Raw genomic sequence first — 25,636 nt, forward strand, 5'->3', positions numbered from 1 at the left:
TGTGTAAAAATTATTTTAATAAATTATTGTTAATTTTTATCTTTTAATTATTCTTAATTATATTTTTAAAATTTTACTAATTTAAAAAAATTGAATTTTTACAACTAGAATTTTTTTACTCGAATTTTAAACTTAATATTTTAGGAATTATTGGAATTTTAATTAATACCGTTTCAGTACATTATTCTGTATTGTATATAGACGAAATGAATATATTAAACTTATTAACATATTTCTCTTGTATCTTGGTAAATAAAAATAAAAAAAATATTTTGTCATTTTTTTTTTAATTTGATGATCACATTAGGAAGATGAAAATTCCTTAATATATAAGCAACTGTTTTTACGTTTATTTTGATATCGTTCAGAGCATTTGTATTTGATATAAATCACAATAAAAACATTTATCTATACTATTAACATAGACAAATATCGTAATTGCTTAAATACAATTATCTTCATCTTATTCATTTTTTATAAAGAAAAGTGAAAGAGTGTATTCCGAATGTATTTTAATAATTAAAACAGATTAAAAGATTTAACGATAGTCTGGAAAGAAGATATATCACAATATCATTATACTACTTTAGCTATATGTTTCTTTAATATCGCATAACATCAACTATTGACCATCGATTATTTAATGATACAAGTTTTGTCTACATTTTATTATTTAGGAGGGCGACGATTATACTTTGTTTCTAAGATAACATATACAACATATATACATTAACATTATTTCTCACGGGACCATAAGTCATGTATATCCATAGATACAAATAATTATATATATTTATATGTATATTGTCTGTGTGTATATATACATATATGTATATATATATATATATATATATATATATATATATATATGTATATACAAAAAATTTAATTTTATTATATCGAAAAATATAATTATTATAAAACAAATATTTTATTGTACATAGGATAAATAGTATACATTTTCTATAAGACATTATTTCTACAAAAAACGAAAATATATATATTTATATATTTTAAATTATGTAAATTATGTATTAATGTAAAACATAAATAACTTTAATAGAGTAAATATTATTTTGTATAAATCTCAATTTTTTAATCAAGTTATTTTTGTACTCACATGATATTTGTAATAATCTTAACGATTAATTTTATGAAGTATTGGTGTTATAAAAACACTTATCGATATATTTAAAAATAATATTGCGAATTAAAGGATTTAATACTTTTAATGCAAATTATCTGTAGAAATTTCTGTAGAAAATTTAATGAAAAAAAGGAATAAAACATTAACTTATATTTTAAAAAATGGCAATTTCAAGATCTAAAGTGTAGTGAATATAAATTTATAGAATATCATTGTTTAATAAATTTGAAAAATAATCTCAATAAAAATTGAAAGTATTGCATATCAACAGCGTGTAACAAGATTTAAATAATATTTAAATGGTTTTCTTATATTATTCAAACTTATAACGCGATAAACTTTATCATACCATTTAAAAAGGAGAATATTAACCAATTATGAAGATTTTATTGATAATTTTTTGAATTGATTATTTTAAATTATTGAATGTGTATGTGTATGTGTATGTTCTCACATATTTAAATCGGAGTGTTGTATTCTCATATCTTCAACTCATACCTTCAAATTATTCAACAGTTGTACATATAAATTTTTATTTTATTTACATAAATTGTAAGGTCAATTCAATATTGAGCTTAAAAATTTAATTTTTCGAAACATCGTCTAATATTATACTCAATGTTAAATAACTTAATAAACATTCCTAATAATCATCGTGCACTTTTTGATGCTCATATAAATAAACAATTATCTCTCCTTCTATCGATATCTCATTATTCTATTCTTAACATAATTTAATATACTTATAACTTATGGTCCATCCTATAGAGAATCTACATACATATTACGCGCAACAGACTCACGAAATGTGTATTATGTAATTTTATATATGAACAAAAAAAAATCTGGACTTTTCCACTTCCAACAATTTCTTTAAAGCTATGTATAACAGTAAGAGATAAATAATCATATTACAATAGGGACGTGTACACGAACATCAATGACGAAATTAAACGACAAACGCAGCGAAATAATCTGCGAGACAATACACACATGCATATATTTATAATTTATACTTATATATACGTATATACATAGGGGCATTATACATAACAGTATATATATAACAATATATTATATATACATATATTGTTATACATATATAACAATATAATTCCTGGTCCAATGAATATTAAGTATTTGTGTAAACGGATCAGCGTGTTCCTTATATATGTACATACAACACGAAAGTCGCGAAATTTCGTATCGAGACTCTATGGCCTTCAACGTAATTTATTGTCGAAGATTGATTCACAGCTAAATAACGATTAATATATTTTATTTCATTACGAGACAGAGATTTCAATATTTCGACGGGTAAATTTTCTTTAAAATTATCGCAGATTTGTAGATAAATTTTTGAACTACTGTGTACAATACATCGAATTATAAGTGAATTATACTCACTCGTTTACATGATATCACAAATTAGAGATACACAGAGTTCTATATTAAATAAAGCTACAAAACTACGTGAATTATTTTTTGGAGTATATTATTAATAAAATAATGTTGAAAAATTATTTTAATTGAAGATTAAATTAATATTTCTCAAAATTGATGCCGTCAATATCGATGTTGAAGACTTTAATTGAGATATGTATCGTAGGATTCCGATATGAAAATTTTATGTAATAAAATAAAATTAAAAAATATAAAATTGTTTACATAGATTAAATATAATATAGAGAGTATTATTATAGTTTTATCATAATTTATTTTTAAAAAACACGTAAAACATTAAAAATGTTTAAATTAAGGTTTAGCTTCATGAATTTAATTTTCCATTTAAAAATTATCATAGCCTCTATATTTTTATATGAGGATATTCGTCTTAAGATGTTTAAAAAAATCAGTTATTAAAATGCTTGGTGATTTTGGCATAATGAATAAAAAACATATTTCTATATCGTTATCTATCTTTTTTAAATAATTTTATATTATTACAAGGAACATATCTTGTAAAATATACATTATCCATTATTTTTTTATAGAAAGCACATATATATTGTAGAATATATTTCTCTTTTCTGTGTAATATTATTCTAAAAATATAATTGAAATATATGAAAATATACGTTTTCATCTACAAATGTATAATGTTCTAAACTATCATTAACTATCTAAAAGTGTGAAATTATAGTTTTCACTCCTTTTCTTTCATTGATATTAATTAGACTAGAACTCTAAGATAATTAAAACGATCTAAACAAACTTGAGAAATTTCAATAAATTTTGTGTAAAATTATCTTAAAAATATTTTTTTTGCCTACTGCATATTCTTTATTTCAAACATGTAATATTATTTTCATTTTTTCAAACAATGGAACAACAATGGAAAATAATATTTTTTTATTTATTTTTTTTAGAGATATTAATATGATCAGGACGAATATACTCATATCGTATAATCCACATAATTCGAATTCACTTAATTAATAAATTCAATGTAAAAATTACCCGTCACTGAGGCATCTAGATGTTCATGCGAAATTAAGAGGGTGATCATTGTATTTGAAAAATGAAAATGAAAAATAATCTCAAGAGGCAGAGGGAACGCCAAAGTCTAGTCTTACTGTTCTCGTCTCGATATATTCATAAGCAATACTATTGTATAAGCAATCGTACATATCATAGATAAAATCTCTCGATATGCCAAGGTATGTTTAGGAAAAAAAATACAATACTTTATTCATACAAACATACCTTTTTATTTATCGCGTATGGATTAATCCATACACAAAATTATCAAATTATTGCCTGCAATACTTTTTGCAACTACATTGCCGACAATAATTGGCATATATAATAAGCTACCCGCGTTCGAAATACAATAATCTAAATATTTTATTCTCACGAGTACCTATAAACCCATAAGACATACTTGTTTCATGAATTTATAAGTGATTAATATTGATCAACTACCGACAATAATTTTGATAATTATATCGTTGATGAATAATTGCTCTGAAAAGTCATCATTATCAATATATCATTAAAGATTATAAGAGTCTCAATAATTAGTCGATGTTAATCAATTATTGCCACCCAATAATAGTCGGAAGATGTATAGTTGACAATAATTAGAGCTGTCACTTAGCAGAATATATCTCTCGATGTACACTGTGAAATTTATTCAATTTAGAAGGACAAAGATATTTGATTCAATTACATATCTGCAAAACAATGTTTTTTTATATATTAATTTCAATATTATTATGTATAATATAAAAGTTTTTAATTAGGACTTTACGCACACATTTTAGATTATCTACATATAACTTATATTGCTTTGTTTAATTATTAATTGCCTCTCTTGCCAGCATCATAACTTATTATATTCTGTTAAGAATTTAAAAAAAAAACGATATGTACACACATTTATATGTGACATTTAAGTAAATATTATATCGCACTTCTCTCTCTTAATGTTCCAATAAATTAATTATTAATTTTATTATTATTAATTTCTGTATTTTTATAAAACTCTCAGTTTTAATAAATTAATTTTAAATAAAATAATTTGTAAACATAAACGTCACTTTATGTTTTATAAGATTTAGTGAGTTTTCATTTTATACACTTTTTTTGTATTATATAAGTGTGAAGAGTTCTTTATATTCTTTTTATAAATAGCATTAATTTTCTTTGCAATTGCTCGATTAAATATTATGAAACTAAACCTAGTAAAATTTAAATTTAGCAAGAATATATATACATATATATATATCAGATAACTATTTCAGAAATGATATTTAGCGGAAATTTTTTTTAAGGTTAAATAACTTTGTTTGGAAGAACGTAAAGTATTTCTACATTTAATTATACACATTTAATATACAAGAACATGCTATAGATTATTAAATCTATATAAAAAGTCCAGTCAACTGGATAGTTATAGATACACATGATGAATATTATACATTTGATACTACATTATTAATGTAAAACAAATTTTTTTCTCATGTAACATATTATATATATAAAGTTATTTATACTTTTATATTTCTTTCTATATATTTATTTTTTCTGTGTAAATATATGTACACTTGCCAATATTTTTTTCAAATTTTAATATATCAAATTAATTATATATTCAAACTATCTTACAATCTGAAAATGAAAAAAAGAAAATGCAAATTTTATATATATATATATATATATATATATATATATATATATACATATATATGTTTATATGCCAAAGAATATTTTTGTCCTCCTACATTGAATTAAACTCTTGTGCGTTGTTTGCATGCTGGTTTCCTAGAGAGGGCGATACGCGGGGACACATTTATGACACATAATAATACGTTTAGGACGTATATGTAGAAAGAGAGTCGCTAAATGGCAGTTGGGAATAAACAAACTAATACACCGCTGTTTGTTCCCCCTCTTCAGGCACCCGCAAAGCCATACACTTCCAACACTCTAATCTCGAAGTCACCACTGGCACAAAGGGGCGGGTTGTTAAAGGTCGAACACCGGTCTGTCTTGCCGAATCTTATATTTTCATCCATCCAAATCGCCTGACCATCTCTGAGGATCAAAAATAAAACAACGGATCGTACGATACGTTATAATAATTTGCTCTCGATAATTTTGATCAATTAAACAGCAATATAATATTTTATAAGTAAAATTTTTTTAGTAGGATATGTTTTGTTTACAAGAACAGTATTTGTTAAATCTACTAATATCGAACTATTATTTCAACATCTATTAATATCAATTTTCCTACTAATATAAATTTATCAATTTTCTTCATTTCATTTAAATATATTTACGTATTGAATATGATATGATCAATGCTATGACAATCTTATTGATATTATGATTTCATTATCGTATAATAAATTATTTTATATTATGACTTACCCGCCACCGATAGTTATCATTCTCGAATCTGCGGCCATAAATAGTTCAGCTGAGTGATGTACTCTAGAGTCGTTGTGCGATGAATCCATGCCTACCCAAGGATACTTGGCTCGTTCAGGATACAAGCTAAACAGGAATGTTTCGCCAGTACCAAAATACGCTTGTCTATGTCCTCTATCATCCTTCAAATTACGCTCGCACCATCTTGTCGAACAGTAAGCTCCAAATACCTGAAAAATATTATTTAAAAACTTAATAAAAAGAATGTTTAATTTTCGGATCTCCAAAATATTTAAACAAATTATATATTTATTCATTAAAATATATTGCATGAGTAAAAATAAAAATGTATTACAATAAATGTGTGTGTGTGTGTATATATGGATATATACATAATAAACACTTAATGCACATAAACACATTCGGTTTAGATATATACAGAATATATATAAGAATTATTATAAGCTGAAGTGAGAAAAACTTTTTATACACACATTTACTTTTGGAGGAATTAAATTTTCTTTCGAGAAATAATTATTTTTTTACTATAGAACTTTAGAATTATTTTTTAGAATTATTTTTTTTAGATGGAATCATGTGTATCTGACTTTATAAAAAAATATCTGGATCTAATATATAAAATTAAAAAAAATATAGCATATATATTTTATATCTAACATTATTGGTTAATGTATGAAAAAAAATAAATACTTATTGAGGAATAAAAATATTTTTACCTCATTGTTACAGGTTTTTATCATTAGAAGGGTCGGCTCGTGTTGCTCAACTCGAACATAAAACGTCGTCAAGGAGCATCCATGTTCCTCGGTTGTGTACAATAAAATAGGCTGGTACATCGTGATTCTCATCGGTAGCCACGACCATAAGGTAAATAACTGGCAAATAAACAAATTCAAATAATTAATTAGGCATAAATAATGAAAGACCAATTTCTATAATTGTGCAAACATTAGTTTAACGGCTCACTAATAAGAGGAGCAAACTAAACCACGATAAAACATGCGCTCGAGATTGTGACATTAAATTAAAATGATTATCAGCTGTTTTACGAAAAAATACAGTAACCGTTATGTCAATAAAAATTGAGATTTATGTTTTCAACGATGACAAAATTCATTGTTTGTTGAATGTAATCTTATATAAAATATAATTAGCGAAAAATAAAAAAATATGATAATTGAATAATTGATATAAATGAATTAAAAATATCTTTTTGCAAAAGTCTCTTCGACATATTTTCTCGATTTTTAACACTTTATCGTTTATGTTTACTGTATTTTTTCATAACGAGATGATAACGAAGCGGAAAAAAATATCAAAATTTATTTATTGGCAATATTATCTATCTCACATTATCATAAAAAAATTTAACTGTGCGATGTAAATTTACACGTGTAATTTAATTGAAAAATGTTGTAGATATTTCAAAATGTCTTAACTCTTCTTGCGCATATGTATCGCGAAAAACAAAATTTAGTTATATTCTTTAAAAAATAATATATCATTTGTTATCTTATTATTTCCTAATTAATTTTTTATAATTAATATAGTAGCAGTTTTGTATTCCAATTCATAATTATGCACATCGGCACTTATAACTTTTTGTAATCAGTTATTTCATCAGTTCATTATGCTAAATTGTTCTGATTAAATTATTGTTATATAATGTTCTATATATACGTACACATATATGTCTACACATTTAAACATACGCACATATATCTCTATAAAAAATATATACAAAATAAGAGAATAATTAATGTTTCCTATTTATATCATATAAATATTTTCTTATAAATATTAATTTTAACAATAAAATGTGTTTTTATATTTTGCTTATGTGGGATGTCACCAAACATGTGATGATACAATAGATATGATATGCTGGCGAAAATTTAAACATCCGTATTCTTTTGCAAATTTAGTGCATAATGTCATTCGTCATGCAACACAGTCAGGGTACAGCATCACTCAGTTAGAGATAAAAATACAGATGGATGTTAACGAGACGCCAACATGGATTCTTGCGCTAGCGATGATAAATGCATTCTTTTCAGCTGCACATTCTATTTTATTTTTCTTTTTTAAATTCAGTTTTCCTCTTTACATTCTCTTTCTTCCTCTAATACAGGGGAATATTTCAAGAATTTTATTATCAATTACGTATATATTTTCATTTTGAATGATATGCCTTAATTTATATTTTTCAAGACTTCTTATAACGCGCAAAATAAATTCTTCTCTGATTATATTCCCTATCTCAAAAAGTACTAAAGATATTGTAAGAATTATAAAGTATTTTAGCGTCATTGAAAACGTACATTTCTATGTACGGTATATATTTCTTGACGATTGCATGTATATCAACGATGACAATATTGACATGCAAGCCTAGACGACGACGGAGCTTTTGAATTTTAATTTCATCAATGAAAGGACGACCGTATGAGAGTACTTACATCAGGCATATCTAGGATCTGGGAGCATATAGTTTGTATGGGATAAACACCCATTGATAGGGCGCGTGGTCCAGGACTGTGTGCGCCCTATATACCCGGTATCATTTAATCCATCATTCCAGTGAAGGCAGCACAACACAAGACAGCACAAACACATCAGTTACATCGATGTACAGTGCTTAGCGCGTAAATGGTACCGGTGCAAACGGTAATTTGCATGTACCTACCGCATGAATATTTCCAAGGGAAATGGATTTTTTTGTAATATAAACTTACAAAAAGAAGGCAAAATGTGCAAATACTTATTTCGCTGGCATTACGGATATTTTTGTGAATTTAATATCAATAATCCCATCATTATGGGATCTCTCCCTCATCATTATCCTCATAAGGCTCCTGATCTCTTTTTCGCTGGATTTATATAAAAATTATTAGCGAAAAATCATGTTCTTTCAAGTTCTTTCTTTTGCACTATACATCGAAATAGAATCTTTTTGCATGCTATAACTTATGTTTTTGATAGAATACATTTATGAAATGTGCTGAAAAGATCAGTTCGATTAATAGATGGCTACCTTAATCAATTGCCATATAAAAAATATTTTCGAGTAATTTTAGACTTAGACCATAAAAAATTAGTCAGCGCAAGATTTTTTAAATATTCATAATTTCACAAGAAATTCATAACTTCCTAACATAGTAGAAAGTAATATTTTAATATTTGTGATAGACTCATCTATCATTATTATCAGTTGTTAATTTCCTTTCAATTATGATAAAAAATGTGGTTAATCACATAACAATAAAATATAGAAATAAGGATATAGTGGTAAAATAATTTTTGATCATATTGGCTCCTATATTAAATTTGGGGAAGATTTTTTGTCAGCGAAATTATCAAAGAAGATTGTTATTTTTGTTGCACAATTATATATATCTAAAAATTAATTAAAAATGTCATTTTCTATTTGTTTCTATCGCTTATTAATAGAATTTATGGTCTACAAAATACAAAAAAAAATGTAATAAAATACAAAGAATATGATTTAGATGTTTGTCGAATGACAGATACAATGTAGTGAACAAAGTTATATCTACGAAAAGCATCCTCTATAAAGCTATAATACCTGTATTGATACAATAATTACATTTAAAAAAAACAGAGTTATGTGAATTTGTAATAGGTAACATAGAGAGGAGTGAAATTGATATTAAACGCTCGCTAAACAAGATTTGATTAAAATCATATAATTATGATAAAATCCTGTTATTATAACTTTTTATATATTCGTATTATATTTTCATGACTGCAATCCGCATTGATACACGCGGAGCCACACCAAAAAGCCAGCGAGAGTTTCACATTATGCGTTGCAGTAAATGTGGCGAGATTATTATGGTTACTATCGTATTGATAAGGTGATGTATTAGAGGAATCATTGCGGATATATGTATATAAGTAATAACAGCGACAAAGCTGGCACGACAAATGTATGGCAATGAGTGAGTAGAATAAGTGTAATAAATAATATCTCAGAGTATATAGAGGAAGGGATAAAGATGGGCAGAGCACAATGAAATTGACAACACATGTCCCAAAAAGATAATTATACGATACCCTGTCTTTGTACGTGTCTTCACATTCTTTCTGAAAACAAATGGAATCATTGAGATTCAGAGATTCACCAAACCCTACAAGAATCTACTTTAACACGCTGGGCTATACAAAGCGGAGATTGAAACCGGTATACAAAATGTTCAAAAACTATGATACAATCGATTTAAAGGGACTTCTCATGCAAAAAAATTCAAAATCAAAGGAAAAATGAATTTTTTTTTCATAAGAAATTATCTGCTTATTGTTTGTATCACAATTTATTGTAGCATTCTGGAATTTCGTCGAATTGAGATTTGGATATTATAGGCATGCACAGTAATGATCCTTATGTTTATCCTTACGTTTGAACAAATAAAACGCGATAATTGGCATAAGGTCTTTTTTTGCATACCTGTAACATCGAAAATCGAACTCAACAAAATTATAGTCGTTTCAATCTTTCTTGCAAAGTAAGAGGAATCATAAGGAGCAATCAAGCATAAAGAGACCCCTGTCATTTCTTAAATTGAAAGAGTGATGTAGATTATAAAAAATAAAGTTTATATTTAATTGTTTAAACTTCTATTATGAAAGCATAATGATTCATAACGATTTATAGATTCCATGTTTAGTAATTGAGGAGCACCTCTATTTTTTTCTTTAATTAATAAAAATATAGATATTAATTTTTCAAATATCAAATATTTTAATTAGATAATAGTATTTAACAATTAATGGGTAACTAATTGGCATTCAAATTGAACTGTAAATTTTAAAATCATCACGCAAAAAAAAAAATTATTATTAATCGTGTCAAATCACATTTCAAACAGATAAATTTTATATGATTCGTAAATAAATTCTGTTATATAGATTGAACTTTATTGTACAAATTTTGGAAAACCTATAAACAGTGATATGTCATAGAATTAAACGCTAAGGTTATCCTTTCATTTCTTAATATCAGTAATTTTTATGGATTATTATTATACCTAGAGATCAATTCAATTTATTAAATTTAAGCTTTATTTGTTATAATTTATCTCCTTTTCTTTTTAAGAAGTAAAAGGGGTTGGTTAATTAATACCAGGATCATAAAACATTCCACACCATATATAAAATTATAAATATTTCATATTTGCTATCTATAAAACTTTCATCAATTAAAATTACAATCGTGCATACGGATTGTAGGTATAGATTTCAGATGCTTATAATAAAATTCTGTTTTTGGTGGAATTAATATTTCTGCAGAAGCAAAGAAATATTCCAAAATTTATAATATTTAATTTAAATTTATTATTTAATTTTTATATTTAATTGTATATGTAATTGTTTAAAATTGAGATAACTGTTTATTGCATATATTGAATTTATATTAAATCTTTTATATCATAAATATTTTAATAATGCTAGTTTAAACACACTATTTTCGAATTTAAATTGTTGAAGATATATTATTCCTTTAAATTAAAGAAATTAAAGTTATCAAAAATAAAAAAAATTGTCGAAAATAAGGTTAAAAAAAGATATAAAATAAAATCTTACTTATTAGTTAATTTTCAGTAATTGTTTCGTATAATTTAAATTATTGGAAGAATAATGAATAATTTAATATTTAAAAATTATAAAAAATATTTATATCTAATATCTAAAAATTATAAAAAATACACTGAAAATTCCACCATTAACAGAACTTCTATCTCTTCAGAATATAATATATAATTCCTATATAAGGAAATCAAAAATAGAAACTTTGTGCACGATGTGTATTACATCCACAAAAACATGCTGAAAAAAAATTAAATTTATAAAAATTATCACATCATTTTTTATTAATACCATTCTCTTATGTTAGCAATCAGTCGTATTTGTATCATTACTACCTATCAAATCGGTTTCTTTTATCAATCTGTAGTTAATAAATATTTACAAAACCACATTTCTCTAGATATATCTTAATGATCATATTTATATCACTTTCCTGCCTATCAAATCAATTTTTCCTTATTTTTGTAAATATTTGCAAATATGGAACTATCTTGAGATCAATTCTTTTTGAAAAAATATTCTATTCAAAGAAAATTCGGTCAAAAATTCCACATTAAATTCGGTCAAAAAATCCACAATAAAAAGAATATTCGCTCATTTTGAGGCGATCTATGTACGTGATATTAAAATCCAAATATTTTAATCAATGGATATGCTAATATATACATATACATATACATATATATATATATATATATATATATATACATATATATGTAGATATACATAAGCAAATTGTTATTCATAATGTTATTCAGTTAAAAAATTAGCTCGACTAAATTATGGAAAGTTAGTAAAAAGATATAGATAAATGAATAACATACTTCTCGTATTGTGAGTGTGTGTGACATCATCTGAATATTGACTTGGGACTGACTGGTAGGCAGATTGTCCGTCGAGCGTGATCTGGCCAAGGATCGAGATCCCGTCAAAACACTTTTACTCTTGAGAGCCATTTCCGTGCGTAGAAAGACCCGTGATATGTATGCTGAACTGAGTCCGCGAATCCCAAAAGCGGTGCGCAAAAACTTAGCGGGCGTCACCTAAAAATTGATAAAATATTTAATTTTCGATTTTTAACATTGTTTTTAAAAGCTAAAACTTTACAAGATTATAAAATATAACAAAGAATAAATATTTCTTTATGAAAAAGTAATATTATACAAAGATTAAGTTTATCTTGAATATAGGAAGATAAAAATATTATTTATATTTCATTATATATATATATATATATATATATATATATATATAAATATTTTGTAGTTTTGATAGGAAAAAAGATAAAAAAAAAGTTATATTAAAATCCAGTAGAATAAAATAGCTGATATTCAGGAAAAAATAGGTACATGTGAAGTTAGTACATATTTTAGATTTTATTACTTACTGGTATTTGTCTACAAAACTTAGATAGAGCAGCATCTATGCCATTCCTCGAAATCTCATTCATCCATTCTGAACTCTGCGACGAAGAGTGCTTATAGAATAATAAAACTATAGCCATAGCAACCCGATAGAAGACCTAAAATAAAAATTTAATTACGATTATTTATAATTATATATACTAAGCTAGTTGTCTCTATAATTAATATTTTTATTCGAAAATGAAAGAATGTGTATTGATGCGCATGATGAGAAGAACGCTGACAATTTTTATTGGAATGATACAATTGATAATCTTAAGCATGTGAAAATATTTCGATAGACGAGATAAATGAATATCGCATTATCATGTAAGTTTCAAAACTTATAAAACAAAATGTTGCAATCTTGGATCCACGATTGTATATGATCGCGTATATATCCGTAAAGAACAATTTTATACACAGTATGTTATACAGGACATAAAAATGCGCAAACAACTTTCCGCTGGCACCAAGTCAATCATCGAATTTAACATTTGTCCTATTCCTAGAATATAAGTGCACAGAATACATATAATATGCGGTTCATCTTTATCTATCAGTTGGAGGAACGCCAATTTTTCTCGTATTTCGTATACATACTAGATGGATGGTTTCACGTCAGACCGTTTCTCGACTTTTGACTTAACTGCATAGTTAGAATTAATGTCCGGAATTTTCCGTTGCATCGAATACAGTTTAAATATATTTCTCTGAATTCTTCAATGATCGAATATGGAAAATTATGACATCTCGAAAGAACTTATAATATTTATCTGACATAGAGAAAGAATGGAAATAAATGATAAAGGGCGAAGTGTATAAATTCACCTTAATGCCTTCGTGAAGAAAACAGTCCATAACCCTGACTAGATGTTGAAATGGAAGAAGTTGAAGAATCCACCAGATCCAGTCCATGTAGATTCTTTCTGCTCTTGAACCAGAGCAATGCCTCGCTAAATGTACAGCAGCTGATTTCTTAAAATTGTGAATTGAGAAATGCTATTATATATATTGCATATTTATTAAAAATATTACACACACATACGCACAAAGAGAAAATACATATATATGAGATAGAGAAAGAGAAAAAAGAGAAGAAAAAATAAGTCCAATTAAACAATACTATCTAGTGGATATATTATCTATAGCCTCAATTTTAGAAATTCATTGTTACTTACAACATGTTTTTTAGTGATCTGTTCTACCGTTTTCCACGTGACTTCGTAAAGCAGTTTAGTTTGCGTGATGAACATTTTCTCTTTGGCTGCTACCAAAGTGGCCATACAGTGATAACATTCCTCCTCTAAAAAATAATATATATAGCCGTTTTATTATTACATTATTATTAAAAACAAATTTTTTATCATAAATTTCCTTACTTTAGATCTCAACACATTGCATTAAAAGATGTATAATTAACTCATTAATGATTATCGATTAAAAATAATATTGTAAATTATATATGCAACTGACAACAGTTCTCATAAATAACTGCAATTAATAACTAAGATCCGTTCACAAGTATCCATTCATAAATGTATTATATATATATTTCTATATATGAATATATACAAACGCAATATAATATATGTATGCATATACATGTATATGTGTATGTATGCGAGAAAAAACGAGTCATCGTGTGTGTGTGTGTAAATTGAAAATATTGAATAAAATTTTTTCAAAACATATTTTTCAGGAAAAACTTTCAAAATTGAACAATTAAATCGAAATTAAATATTATTAAATTTTTACCATATTTTTCTATCATCAATTATAAAAAAATATGACCTGTTCAAACTGCATGACTCACTTTGTATAATATAGATTGCCCTCACTAAGCGCATTTTCTTTCAACTGCGGCTTCTTTGGCCAATTTTGAGTCGATTTTCCCTTATCGAAAAAAAAAAAGAAAATATATATTATTTCTCGCTTCTTTGTACCGTAAATTCGTTTTGGCCGCAAAGATTTGCGATTAATAAAGCGAGAAATAATCATTTCTTATAACGTTTAATGTGTCAAGTTATTATTGGCTAATATGAATTTTTTAACTCACCTGGCACAAAATGCAAGAGAAGTGCAGTTAATGGATAAAGAGACGGGCTATACGTGATGTCAGGACAAGCATATCCCAGTACTGATACGATTCTATCCGCTACGTTTCTGCCTTTTATTGTTAAATTGTAAGATAAACAATGTGTACTATCGACGAACGGTGGTAACATGATTGATTTTTCTGGTAATTCTGCACAGAGAAATTATTTCAAACATTATACAAATGTCCAAGGATCTTTTACAAAAGCAAAAAAAGTTGTAGTTAACAATTATACAAAAAAAAAAGAGAAAATACTAAAATACTAAACACTCTGGAAAATCTGGAATCTTTAGAAACATCTAATTAACATAATTTTTTCATTAGAATATATACTAATTGTAAGATAAAAAAGCTATCATTTGAAGCTGTATGTCTTTCAGTAATTATGAAAGAATTCAATAATATTTTTATAAATGTATTTCTAAGTTATAAAAGTGTTATAAACTTATGATGAAGTCAACACAAAATTAAATCAATTCAATCGCGCTGCTATTATACAGGGTGTCTGCTAAACATGCGGCAAAAATTCAGGGGGTGATTTATTGGGTTATTTTAAGACTTTTTTGTTATCTGATGATTTTCGAAAAAATGCTTTGTTTCGAAAATAAAAGCAATAAAAGTTTTTTGACCAATTTTTTATTCCATAGATAACAGGCGATACAGGTTTTTTTCAAGTATTAACGTAGTCTAAGTAAACGTAGCAAGCTAGTGCAGATGTTGAAAATAATAACAAAATTTGTTTATTTGCCATTGATAGTTAAACTTTTGTTAGTGTTCATGAATCGCTATACGAACGCTGAGATGACTGACATGCATTTCATGTATGGTCTTGCCGATGGAAATTCATTACGGGCTAGGCGATTGTACATTGAACGATTTCCCAACCGTAATGTTCCTGATAGAAAAACCTTCGAAAGAATTCATCAACGTCTTCGAGAAACAAAAATTGGTCAAAAAACTTTTATTGCTTTTATTTTCGAAACAAAGCATTTTTTCGAAAATCATCAGATAACAAAAAAAGTCTTAAAATAACCCAATAAATCACCCTCTGAATTTTTGCCGCATGTTTAGCAGACACCCTGTATAATATTTATTTGTCCCTTTACGAAGGAAAATAAATGCGCCAACAAATGCAAGATGAAAAGAATATTAGCCGAAAAAAATTCTTGGCGTATTCGCTAACCTGTTGTTCCAAAAACTTGGTTCACCATGTCCCAGTAGAATCCGTTGAGCATGTTCTTGCCCTGCGCGTGCTGATTGCAGAGTGCCGGCCAGAGTTGCGCCCTGATGCCGTTATTGAGCGGCCAACCGTTCTCCCGTATGATCAGCTTTACTTCCCGCTTTCTTGGCGGATCAGCTTGTAGGAGCGCGTTCACCTCGGCGAAGGTCTTCAAGACTTGCCTTTTATTGGTAGGCGACTCTGGCTGTATGACAATGTTGCTGGTGTCGACGTGCGGCGGAAACACATCGTCGATGTTCGCCGCTTCCTCCTCGAGCACCGACAACGTTTTCGGGGGATTGTCCATCGGGGAGGCAGTCACTAACATTGCTTAAACTACGGTGCGAGTTTTCTCATGGCCGCTCTGGCGATTTTCACCCACCTGCTATCTACGTCAGATCCTGGGACGTTTCAATTTTCATCTGAAAGAAGAAAATCTGAATGAAGTATATACATACATGATTACTTCTATCGTAATAAATTCACTTTTATCTCAATAAAGTAAGATAAGGTAATTTGATAATAAAGTGTAGATGTTTTTTGTTACAAAATTGTTACTTTATATTGATCATTACCTTTTAATAAAAATATTGTATTTATTTTTCAGGAAATCTTATTTATTTTTCAGGAAATCTCTCATAAATGTAACTCTCTGATCGAAAGTGAGACAAGATTGAGTGAGCAACATTTTATGAAATATCAACTGGTTTGATTTTTAATATTAAATAAAGTTTAAACAAGCTGACTTATTAAATTAAAGAGATAACTTCTAATAAGTGAAAAATTTTCTAATGACAAGGAAACACTATATTTTATTACATTTCATTATAGATGCAAAAAATAAACTATTATACTTTTATTTGTGACATAAGGTACAGTCAAATTTCTGTATCTTTCTTTCTACATTTTTTATCGCTTCTTTTCTTCTTGTACTTTACATTTTTCACTTATAACTATAGACATGCATAGGAGGAAAATATTATGCGCATAATAAATTCAAGACAGATCTGTCTGAAATAGAAAAAAGTATTCAATGTTACTATTTATCACAAGTAAGAGTAACACATACTTGACTTTTTGACATCTGTAAAATGAAATATTACTATATTACCTTATCTTAATCTGCGTTACAAACATATATTAAATATTTTTTTTGAAATTCAGATTCAGACAGATATGCATCTTCAATCTTCCAAATGCGAATAATTCAAGATGTGATTTCAAAGAAATTTCTCGATCAAAAAAGTCTTGTGTGTTCGCAAGAATATTATGGAATAAATTAAAAAATAGAGTATTATGTCAACTCTTTTCTCTCGCGACAATCACGTAATACGACTAAATACGGATCTGAATAATAATGCATCCGATTGCAACATCGTTTAAACCTCGTAAATTCTCACGAAGTTCTCCGAGATAACGCTTTAACGCTTACTGTGCGGATCTGTTGCTATCGCGTTGCAACAGCGATTCCTCCTCACAGAGTTGTCTTCGCGCAACTCATTTTACGACCAAAATCAATTGTCTCGTTGTAAGAGTGCCAGCGTAAACAAGCCCGGCGATTATGTATACAGTACAACCACGTGCTCGCTTTTTTTACCGCATGAGTAATTCGCGCGAGTACCCTGCTTGTCATAAGCCTTAACATTTCACTAAATTCATATTCGTTTAACATTTCCAAGAAGTAATTTGAAACAAACATGTTGCATCTAATTGTATATTCGTGCATTGTACGATTATGTTGGTTACAAATATTTCAAATTATGTACACACTTATATATATTTTGATTGCAAAACTAATTGGAACAAAACTAACAATTTAATTACGTATTAAATTAAATTATATATTAATTATTATATATTAATAAATTAATATATATAATATTATTAAATATAATATATATATTATATTTAATAATATTATGTTATTTAATTGTTAGTTTTGTTCAAATTAGCTTTGTACATATCGTACATATTGTCAGATATCATTCTAAATCATGACTCTGAATCATATATTTATAGAGATGTTTCAGATATCGAAAAAAAATTATGTTATTACTTCATTATTGATTATTAAAAAAATTAATGTTACAAAGATAAACTGCAATTGATAGGATTTATTACAATTCTTTCAAGAACAACGCAATGAGATACTTGAATAATTATTTTTTCAGTAATGTAAATATATATTCAGTAATGTAAATATAAGAATTTAAAAAGGATCGAAATATCTGTTTTCTCAACTTGAAAAGTTAAATACGAAGATACTTACTTAAAAAGATACTAATAAAATTTATAAAGAAATATCGCAAAATGACTGTTAAAAATTATACAGCGATAACGTAAAAAAACTTCAATTTGCAAATAGTGAGAATTAATTTCAACTTTTAAAAATTTCACGAAAACATATTGAATTTGAAAACAAATCTGTTGCTTTTCATTAAGAAAGACGAATAATTTGTTTCTTAAATTATACTCTATTATTTTAATTGTACTTTAATAGCTATGAAGTAATAGATAATAGATCGATTAATTACGAGATTTTTAATTATTTCATATTACGAAACATAATCGGATTACTGTGTTTAAAAAAAAAGCTTCCAGACATTGACCTGTCATCAGACGCGAACGGTAAGCGGAGACAATGAATATATAATATTAGCATATAATTAACGCAAGAAAGAGCAGTCGCTAATAATAAAACAGCTCCGCCAGATGCAAAAGCACAAGTGACTATAATCTTGGTATACTTAACGGTTATTAATAAAAAGCACGCGTTATCTTTTTACCACGAACAAGCGCGTTCAGTGCTTATCACACACCATGTGCTATTCGTGAGACACACGGTGATATTTATGAAGAGATTCTGCGGACAAATTACAATATTTTTAATTATCTCAAAACATTAATCAAATATTTTATACATCATATAAAATACATTGATTAAATATTTTATACATCATATAAAATATTTAATCAATGTATTCTTAAATAATATTTCAAATTAAGACAGCTTAATACAATTGCAATTTAGTTCTCGCGATTGATCTTTTTCTTTCCGATCTTATATCAAAAATTTTGTTTTCTTTTCTCTTTCATTCTCATTAATTTTATTTAAACAGTCGAAATGAGAGATATCGAAGATGGCAAAATAATCGCATTGAATTCTCTTTAAGAAAAAAAATTAATGCTAACATCATTGAAGGGTTCATAGTTGAGAGAGAAAAAGTCGAAATTTTAAGACACCTTGTATATATAGAATATATGGAAACTTTTGCGAGGCAGTTGCTCTGCTATAGATAAATATTATTGCAAGTTCAGAACGCTCGAACCACTTGATAGTATAAATACATCGCATCAAAGGCGGAGGCGAAAGTAAACGCGCACGCATTGCATTGTTAAATACGCAAAGCGAAATGGTATGCATTAAGTCTGCGTTTCTTTCCATGGTGATTACATCGCCGTCTAAGCTTTGTGAAGAAAAATACATGAAGCCGTAAAGCGCTACACTTCTTGAAAATACGATAAAACTAATGATTTGTGTCTCAAATCGTTGCCGCGGTAGTGCCTAAGAAAAGCTTTACGGGATGAGATATCACGATTTTTTACACTTTCCAGTGTCAGTGCCTGTGTCTGTAAGTCTTTGAATTGAAAACTTGAGAAGAATATGATTGAAGACATGGAAAAGAATCATTGAGAGTAAAATCAAGGACGTACAAATGCCACAAGTGGTCCTTAACAAGAGACAGAAAGTGCCACAATGTGTTCTAAATGTGAAAAGAATGTGTGCCGAGAACACACTAATGTCATCCACTTTACTCTTAACCACTTCCTCTTACGCTGCTCTCTGTTGTTCTCCCACTATTTCACATTTCTCACGTGACCACGGTAGTAGAATGAAAATATGAGATAGTGGGAGAGCATAAAATAAAAGGGGACTGATTATAAAAGTAAAGTGGACAATATCGAGATCCGGCCCTATATAAGCTGCACTTCAAACAATGAATGGATAGATAAAAAAAGAAAATTTTAATTTTTCTCTCATATAATTTGTCAGTATAATGTGCATCTTACATTGTCAGGATTAAAATAAAAAATTCGTAGACAGAAGCTTAAAATTATTTTGTAAAATTCTCCTCCACGCCAGACTCACGATAAATATAGAAAAAAAAAAGGAATCACGTGTAAAATTAATGAGCAATGTTTGAGACGCGTAAATGAAGAAAAAGGGGAAAAAAATTCGAAAAGAGAGAGAGTTTGAGTAAAAAGAGCGCCCTTATAGCGGTTATCGCAGTTTCTCCTACCACTGTACGTCGTGAAAGAGCATCGGATGAACCAAGTGATAAACAACAAGCAGTAACGCGCTACCGCGGACGATCCTCGCGCATGATTACGCAACATTTCAGCGTAATTTCAGCGTGCGAAATCCAAGCGGTCGGGATTCGGCTGCCGAGAAATTTTACAAGTGCCAAACCGCGCGCTCGCACGCGTCTCGCCGCGTTTGACCTTGATTCCCGGCAATTTCGCGAGGATTACCATTCTTCTCCGTGGATTTGTGCACGCTGAATAATTCATCGACGAGCGCCGACGTAAGCGGAGCCTGGTCTCCGTTAACGAAGTGTCACACGCAATTCACACTTAATTCCTCGAGGGTCACATTGCACGTGAACTTCTCGAATGATATTATTAATCTTCTCGATGCCCGGGATTTTCTCGAACTAGTTAGGCAAAAGGTGTTACATAAAAATTGCGTGAAATATAATAAAAGCTGTCTGATGCTGAAGAATTTAAAAAATGCGAGGAATTCGACCCCTCGCTTCCCCCCTTCCTTTTACCGTATACTAGAATAGCCGAAGATACATTCTTATTTTCTCATGTAAAATCGAAGATCCTTTTTCAATTATTATAATCAATAATGAATCAGAATGATGCACTGGCACTTCTCTTTAATACTGGAAGAATATATTTTTTTGTTTACATATAATTAATTTGCATGACTCGGTTGCTTTATGCGTGCAAAGAATAAAAAGAATCGGCGAGTCGCGAGATGTCCTTGTGAATGTACCATTAATACGAGGTTTTGTGCACGAAATCGCTTACGAGAGATCGCGTGGGCCGGTTAATCCATTGCGAGTAGCCGGGCTTCAATCCGCGTATCGATAAAATTTTCATTTCTTTATAAGATTACCGAAGAAATAGCGCGCACAAGAATGTTCAAGGTTGTTTTTTACCTATAATAGAACATAACGTTTTGCTCGAGATATATTCCAAGTATATCCGGACAAGAGAACGAAACGAAATCCAACTCAAGCTAAAGAGATCTTCAGCTGGATTAATGTGTGGTGACTGTGGTAGTATAATAAGCCTATTAACAACATTATATAACAACCATCTTCTTGTTTTTCTAGCGCTGTATTTAAGATCGTTTGTCTTGTTGGAGGCAACAAGTTTGTTCAATTTATTTTAACGTACCTGATAATAAATTATACCATTTATATGCGGCATATTGATAGATTTATGCATTCATTGCCTCATTAAAAATCAAGATACTTTCGATTCCATTGTATTTTAAAAATTATGACGCGTTTGTGTCAAAATTCTGTTAAAATTCAATATTTAAGCCATTTACGTCAATTTTTTCCTATCGAAAGAAACTTTAAATGTAATTAATAAATTATATATCTCACTCAATGCGTGACATACATAGTCTTAATACGTATTACTTTCCTTTATCTATAATAAATCTTTATCTGCAATATATAATAAATCTTTATCTTCAATAAATCCACTTGATCAGTAGAATGTGATAGACAAAAAAATTTAATTTTAAATTTCAGATTCAAGATGAATTTTCCTTGGCATATTTTTTTTAATATCTCTATTTCGATAGAGAATCAGAAGCGAAGAATTTATCTGGGAAGATCCGCGACGCGTAATTTTTCTTGCAGCCTGTATCTGAAAGTGCTAAATGGCTATTACCAAACATCAAGAGCGTAAAACGACTCGTCAATGTTAAATCAGCAGCCCTAGTATCGCTCCTCTCTATCTCATTGTACCTATATGTATATAAACGAAAGTCCCTGAAATGAAAACTGCCTACTTCCGAGCAATAAAGACCAATGCCATCGTGATTTAACGACACTGGCTCGACTAACGTTGAGCAGGGTGTCACCGTATAAGTGTAAAATGTTTTCGTGAAATAATATTTTTCCATTGAATTTCATTTAATGCTCGAAAAAACACTAGGGAAAAATCTATCAATCGTGCTAGAGATGAACGCTTTTTTTTTCACGATCGATTTTATCAAGATATTTTTTCAGCATCAAAATGTGAGTATCTATAAAACAAACTCTCTTGTCAGATTAGATATCGAGTGGGTTTCGAGAGAGTTGTTAAAAAAAAATCTCAATCATTTCTGACGCGAACAGCAATCTTCTGGATACGCGTGTGAAATTACGCCGGTGTTAATTGACAATCCTCCCGCGTCAGTGTGGGTTCTGGGATTAAGCGGAGAACGCTTCTTCGCCTCCCCCGCGCCGAAACACGGTTACGAGAAAATCGCGCAGGGCGGAGTTGCGCAGATCATCTAAAAGCACGATCGAGTTCGCACAGGGTGCCCGAACATCCCTTTCCTCCCTTTTCCCCTCTTCCTCTACTCTAACGTCATTCTACTTGCGAATAACTTGACCTAAAAGATTAATCGATATGAAAAACGTGTATATGAATGTGTGTGTGTGTGTGTGTGTGTGTGTGTGTGTGTGTGTGTGTGTGTGTGTGTGTGTGTGTGTGTGTGTGGATGCATGTGTAATCTTGAATAATTAATCGAATAACTAAATCTTGCAACCCTTAAGCTTTTTATACTTTTGTATTTTTTCTGCATCGATTTCTTTTTCTCATTATACAGTATTTTTATTTACTTGTCACTATAAACATGTATAATAAATGGTATGCCATATATTCTATTTTCTTTTCGTTGAAAGAGAAGAATTTCGAAAATCTCGAAGACTATAGCTGCGAGTGAAGAAAAGAAGAAAGCAAGGAATGTTCTCATAAGTTTAGAAAACATATTTATGAATACCCTTTGTGAATATTGTACCTTGGAATGTGCAGTGAAAATTCTTTACTTTGAAATTGTCGGGACCAAGATATCTCCATTATTCTGCATTCTTTTTTTATACCCCACCTTAGAATGAGAACCGTAAAAGACTGAAGACATGATGCATGTCCATAACTTCACGTGATCACGTGATAAAGGTATAGTGGGAGAACATCGCAAAAGAACTGTTTACAGAAAAACAGCTGTTCCTAACCACAGAAACAGCTAGTAGAGGTCGTCCATTACTAATTGCATTATAAATGCAGAAAGTGCAAAACATGCTCTAAAATAAACAACCGTGCGTGAATATATCTTGAATTTATTTTGAATGCAAAAAATGTAATCGATAGAGATCTAGGAATTTAATGGGACCCAGTTTTTTGCCAAGAATTCTTTAGCAAATGTTAGAAAGATGAGGAAAGAATTGAAACTATTATATTTTTTCGGCGAGTTGAATCTTTGATGTTACAAGCATGTGAAAATAATTGTTATGTGCATCGTCGTTATTTATGATAGAATTCAGTTTGAAAAATTAAATTAAAATTTTTTCCTCTATTATAGTCTATTTTCTTAATTTCTAGAAAAAATGACTTGTATTAAGACGTGTTGCATAGTCGTTTAAACACAAAAATATAAAGAAAGAGCATATATTAAAATACTTAAGCATATATTAAAATAAAATAGATATATATCGGTATTTTGTAAAAAAAGGAAAAGTTACAAGAGCAGAAAGTGTGACTGAAGAGAGCAGACGGGGCTTATTATAGAAAGTAAAAAAATGCAATTCAAAAACACAATCTAAAAAGTAGTATAAAAATGAAACGAATATACATATATATATCGCGTTTTTTTAACAAATGTCACAAGTATAAAAAAAATGTCTTTGAAACGGATTTGAATTTCGAAAATGATTAAATCAAATTATGTGTTGCATTCGCGACTGGTAGTGCATTTAACAGAACTATTACGTCATTATAATCGTACCGCGGAGCAATCCAAACTCGCGTCAAAAGTGTAGAATATGAAAACTGCAAAAAAGACAAACAGATCGATTAACTTTAACGAATGTTTAACCGAGGTCCTTCGTTTCTATCGTTCTTTCTCTAGATCATGTGTGGTATCGATTGTAAAAACTTTCGTGTGTCTCAGTCGCACTCTCTTCTCGCACTTTGCCCCTCTCTTTGTCTTTCTTTCTTTCTTTCTTTTACCGAATTCTGGATATATAGAAACACTCATCTGCAGGAAATAAGTAGGTTAAAAAACATAGGAAATATAGCCAGAATTACGATAATTCGGTTAATTGCGGAAATGTAAAGCGCGCGACGTATAATCGGGGCGCGCCGACGATAACTTACCGCCAGTCTAGGAACGTGCAAAGTATCGGCGAAGCGGCCTACCTCGATAAGCCCCGCGAAACGCCAGCAGGGAGCTCCAATTCTCGCGTCCGAGAGTGGCATACAAGCACGATGGATGCAGGGTCGACAGACCGCCGGGACTGCAACCGGCGCGACGACGGATGGCGGTGCACCCAGGTGCACCTGCCCTGCCCGTGCGGCCGATGGACTGTCAACGTCGCTCCGATGTCGTCGCTGCTCCGCTGCCGCGCGGCTATACTTCACCACCTATGTATGTATGTACGTGCGACCCCACTGCTCTCACTGTCGAGCACGACACATCACGGCGGGCGCGCTCGATCCCCCGCACTAGGCACCCGCACCCCCGATGGATAATATCTCGCGTGCACACCCGAGATCCCTTTCGCTCTGAGAATTCGAGAAGTCAAGTGTCTTTCTCGTCTTGTATATCGTTCTGCCGCCAGAATCACAATGATCGACGACGCAGCGGACGCAACTCGATCTCACGCACAATCACGATACGCCCACGTACTACGTGCGTACAAGAGTGACTGCGCCCGGCCGCTGATGGCGACGGAAGCGCCGCGCGGCGCGCGCGCGAACTACCTTACGTCAAATCCATAGACACAGCTAAACATAGAGGTCCATATTCTGATGTATAAAGGTGCAATTCAGCAAATAACCAATCAGAAGGCTGATAAGCCACTTTTAAACGCACTTTTATCAATAAAAGAGGATTCAGAATATGGACCACAGCGTCGTTCGCGATGGACGAGAATTTCTTTTTTATACAGTGATATACATATATGTATGTA

At 29.6% G+C, this 25,636-nt stretch overlaps 1 protein-coding gene across 6 annotated transcripts; it reads right to left on the reverse strand.

Moving 5' to 3' along the window:
- Nucleotides 1-5,396: 5,396 nt before the first annotated feature.
- On the reverse strand, nt 5,397-25,367 carry LOC105255402 (TBC1 domain family member 24). Of its 6 annotated transcripts, XM_011264670.3 has the most exons (12): nt 24,822-25,367; nt 16,338-16,795; nt 15,116-15,304; nt 14,238-14,362; nt 13,888-14,034; nt 13,041-13,175; nt 12,478-12,696; nt 10,124-10,153; nt 8,506-8,592; nt 6,763-6,921; nt 6,026-6,255; nt 5,397-5,686 (listed from the first exon to the last, which is right to left on the reverse strand). In XM_011264670.3, the coding sequence occupies exons 2-12, from the start codon at nt 16,699-16,701 to the stop codon at nt 5,545-5,547; spliced, it is 1,827 nt and encodes a 608-aa protein (XP_011262972.1). In that variant the 5' UTR covers nt 16,702-16,795; nt 24,822-25,367; the 3' UTR covers nt 5,397-5,544. The 6 variants fall into 6 exon arrangements, with proteins under 6 accessions (XP_011262972.1, XP_011262968.1, XP_011262967.1 ...); XM_011264666.3 differs by lacking the exon at nt 10,124-10,153 and having other exon boundaries at nt 24,864-25,367; XM_011264665.3 differs by lacking the exon at nt 10,124-10,153.
- Nucleotides 25,368-25,636: the final 269 nt, after the last annotated feature.

This window comes from Camponotus floridanus, unplaced genomic scaffold (assembly GCF_003227725.1).
Source record: "Camponotus floridanus strain SB8 unplaced genomic scaffold, Cflo_v7.5 scaffold16, whole genome shotgun sequence".
Taxonomy (NCBI): domain Eukaryota; kingdom Metazoa; phylum Arthropoda; class Insecta; order Hymenoptera; family Formicidae; genus Camponotus; species Camponotus floridanus.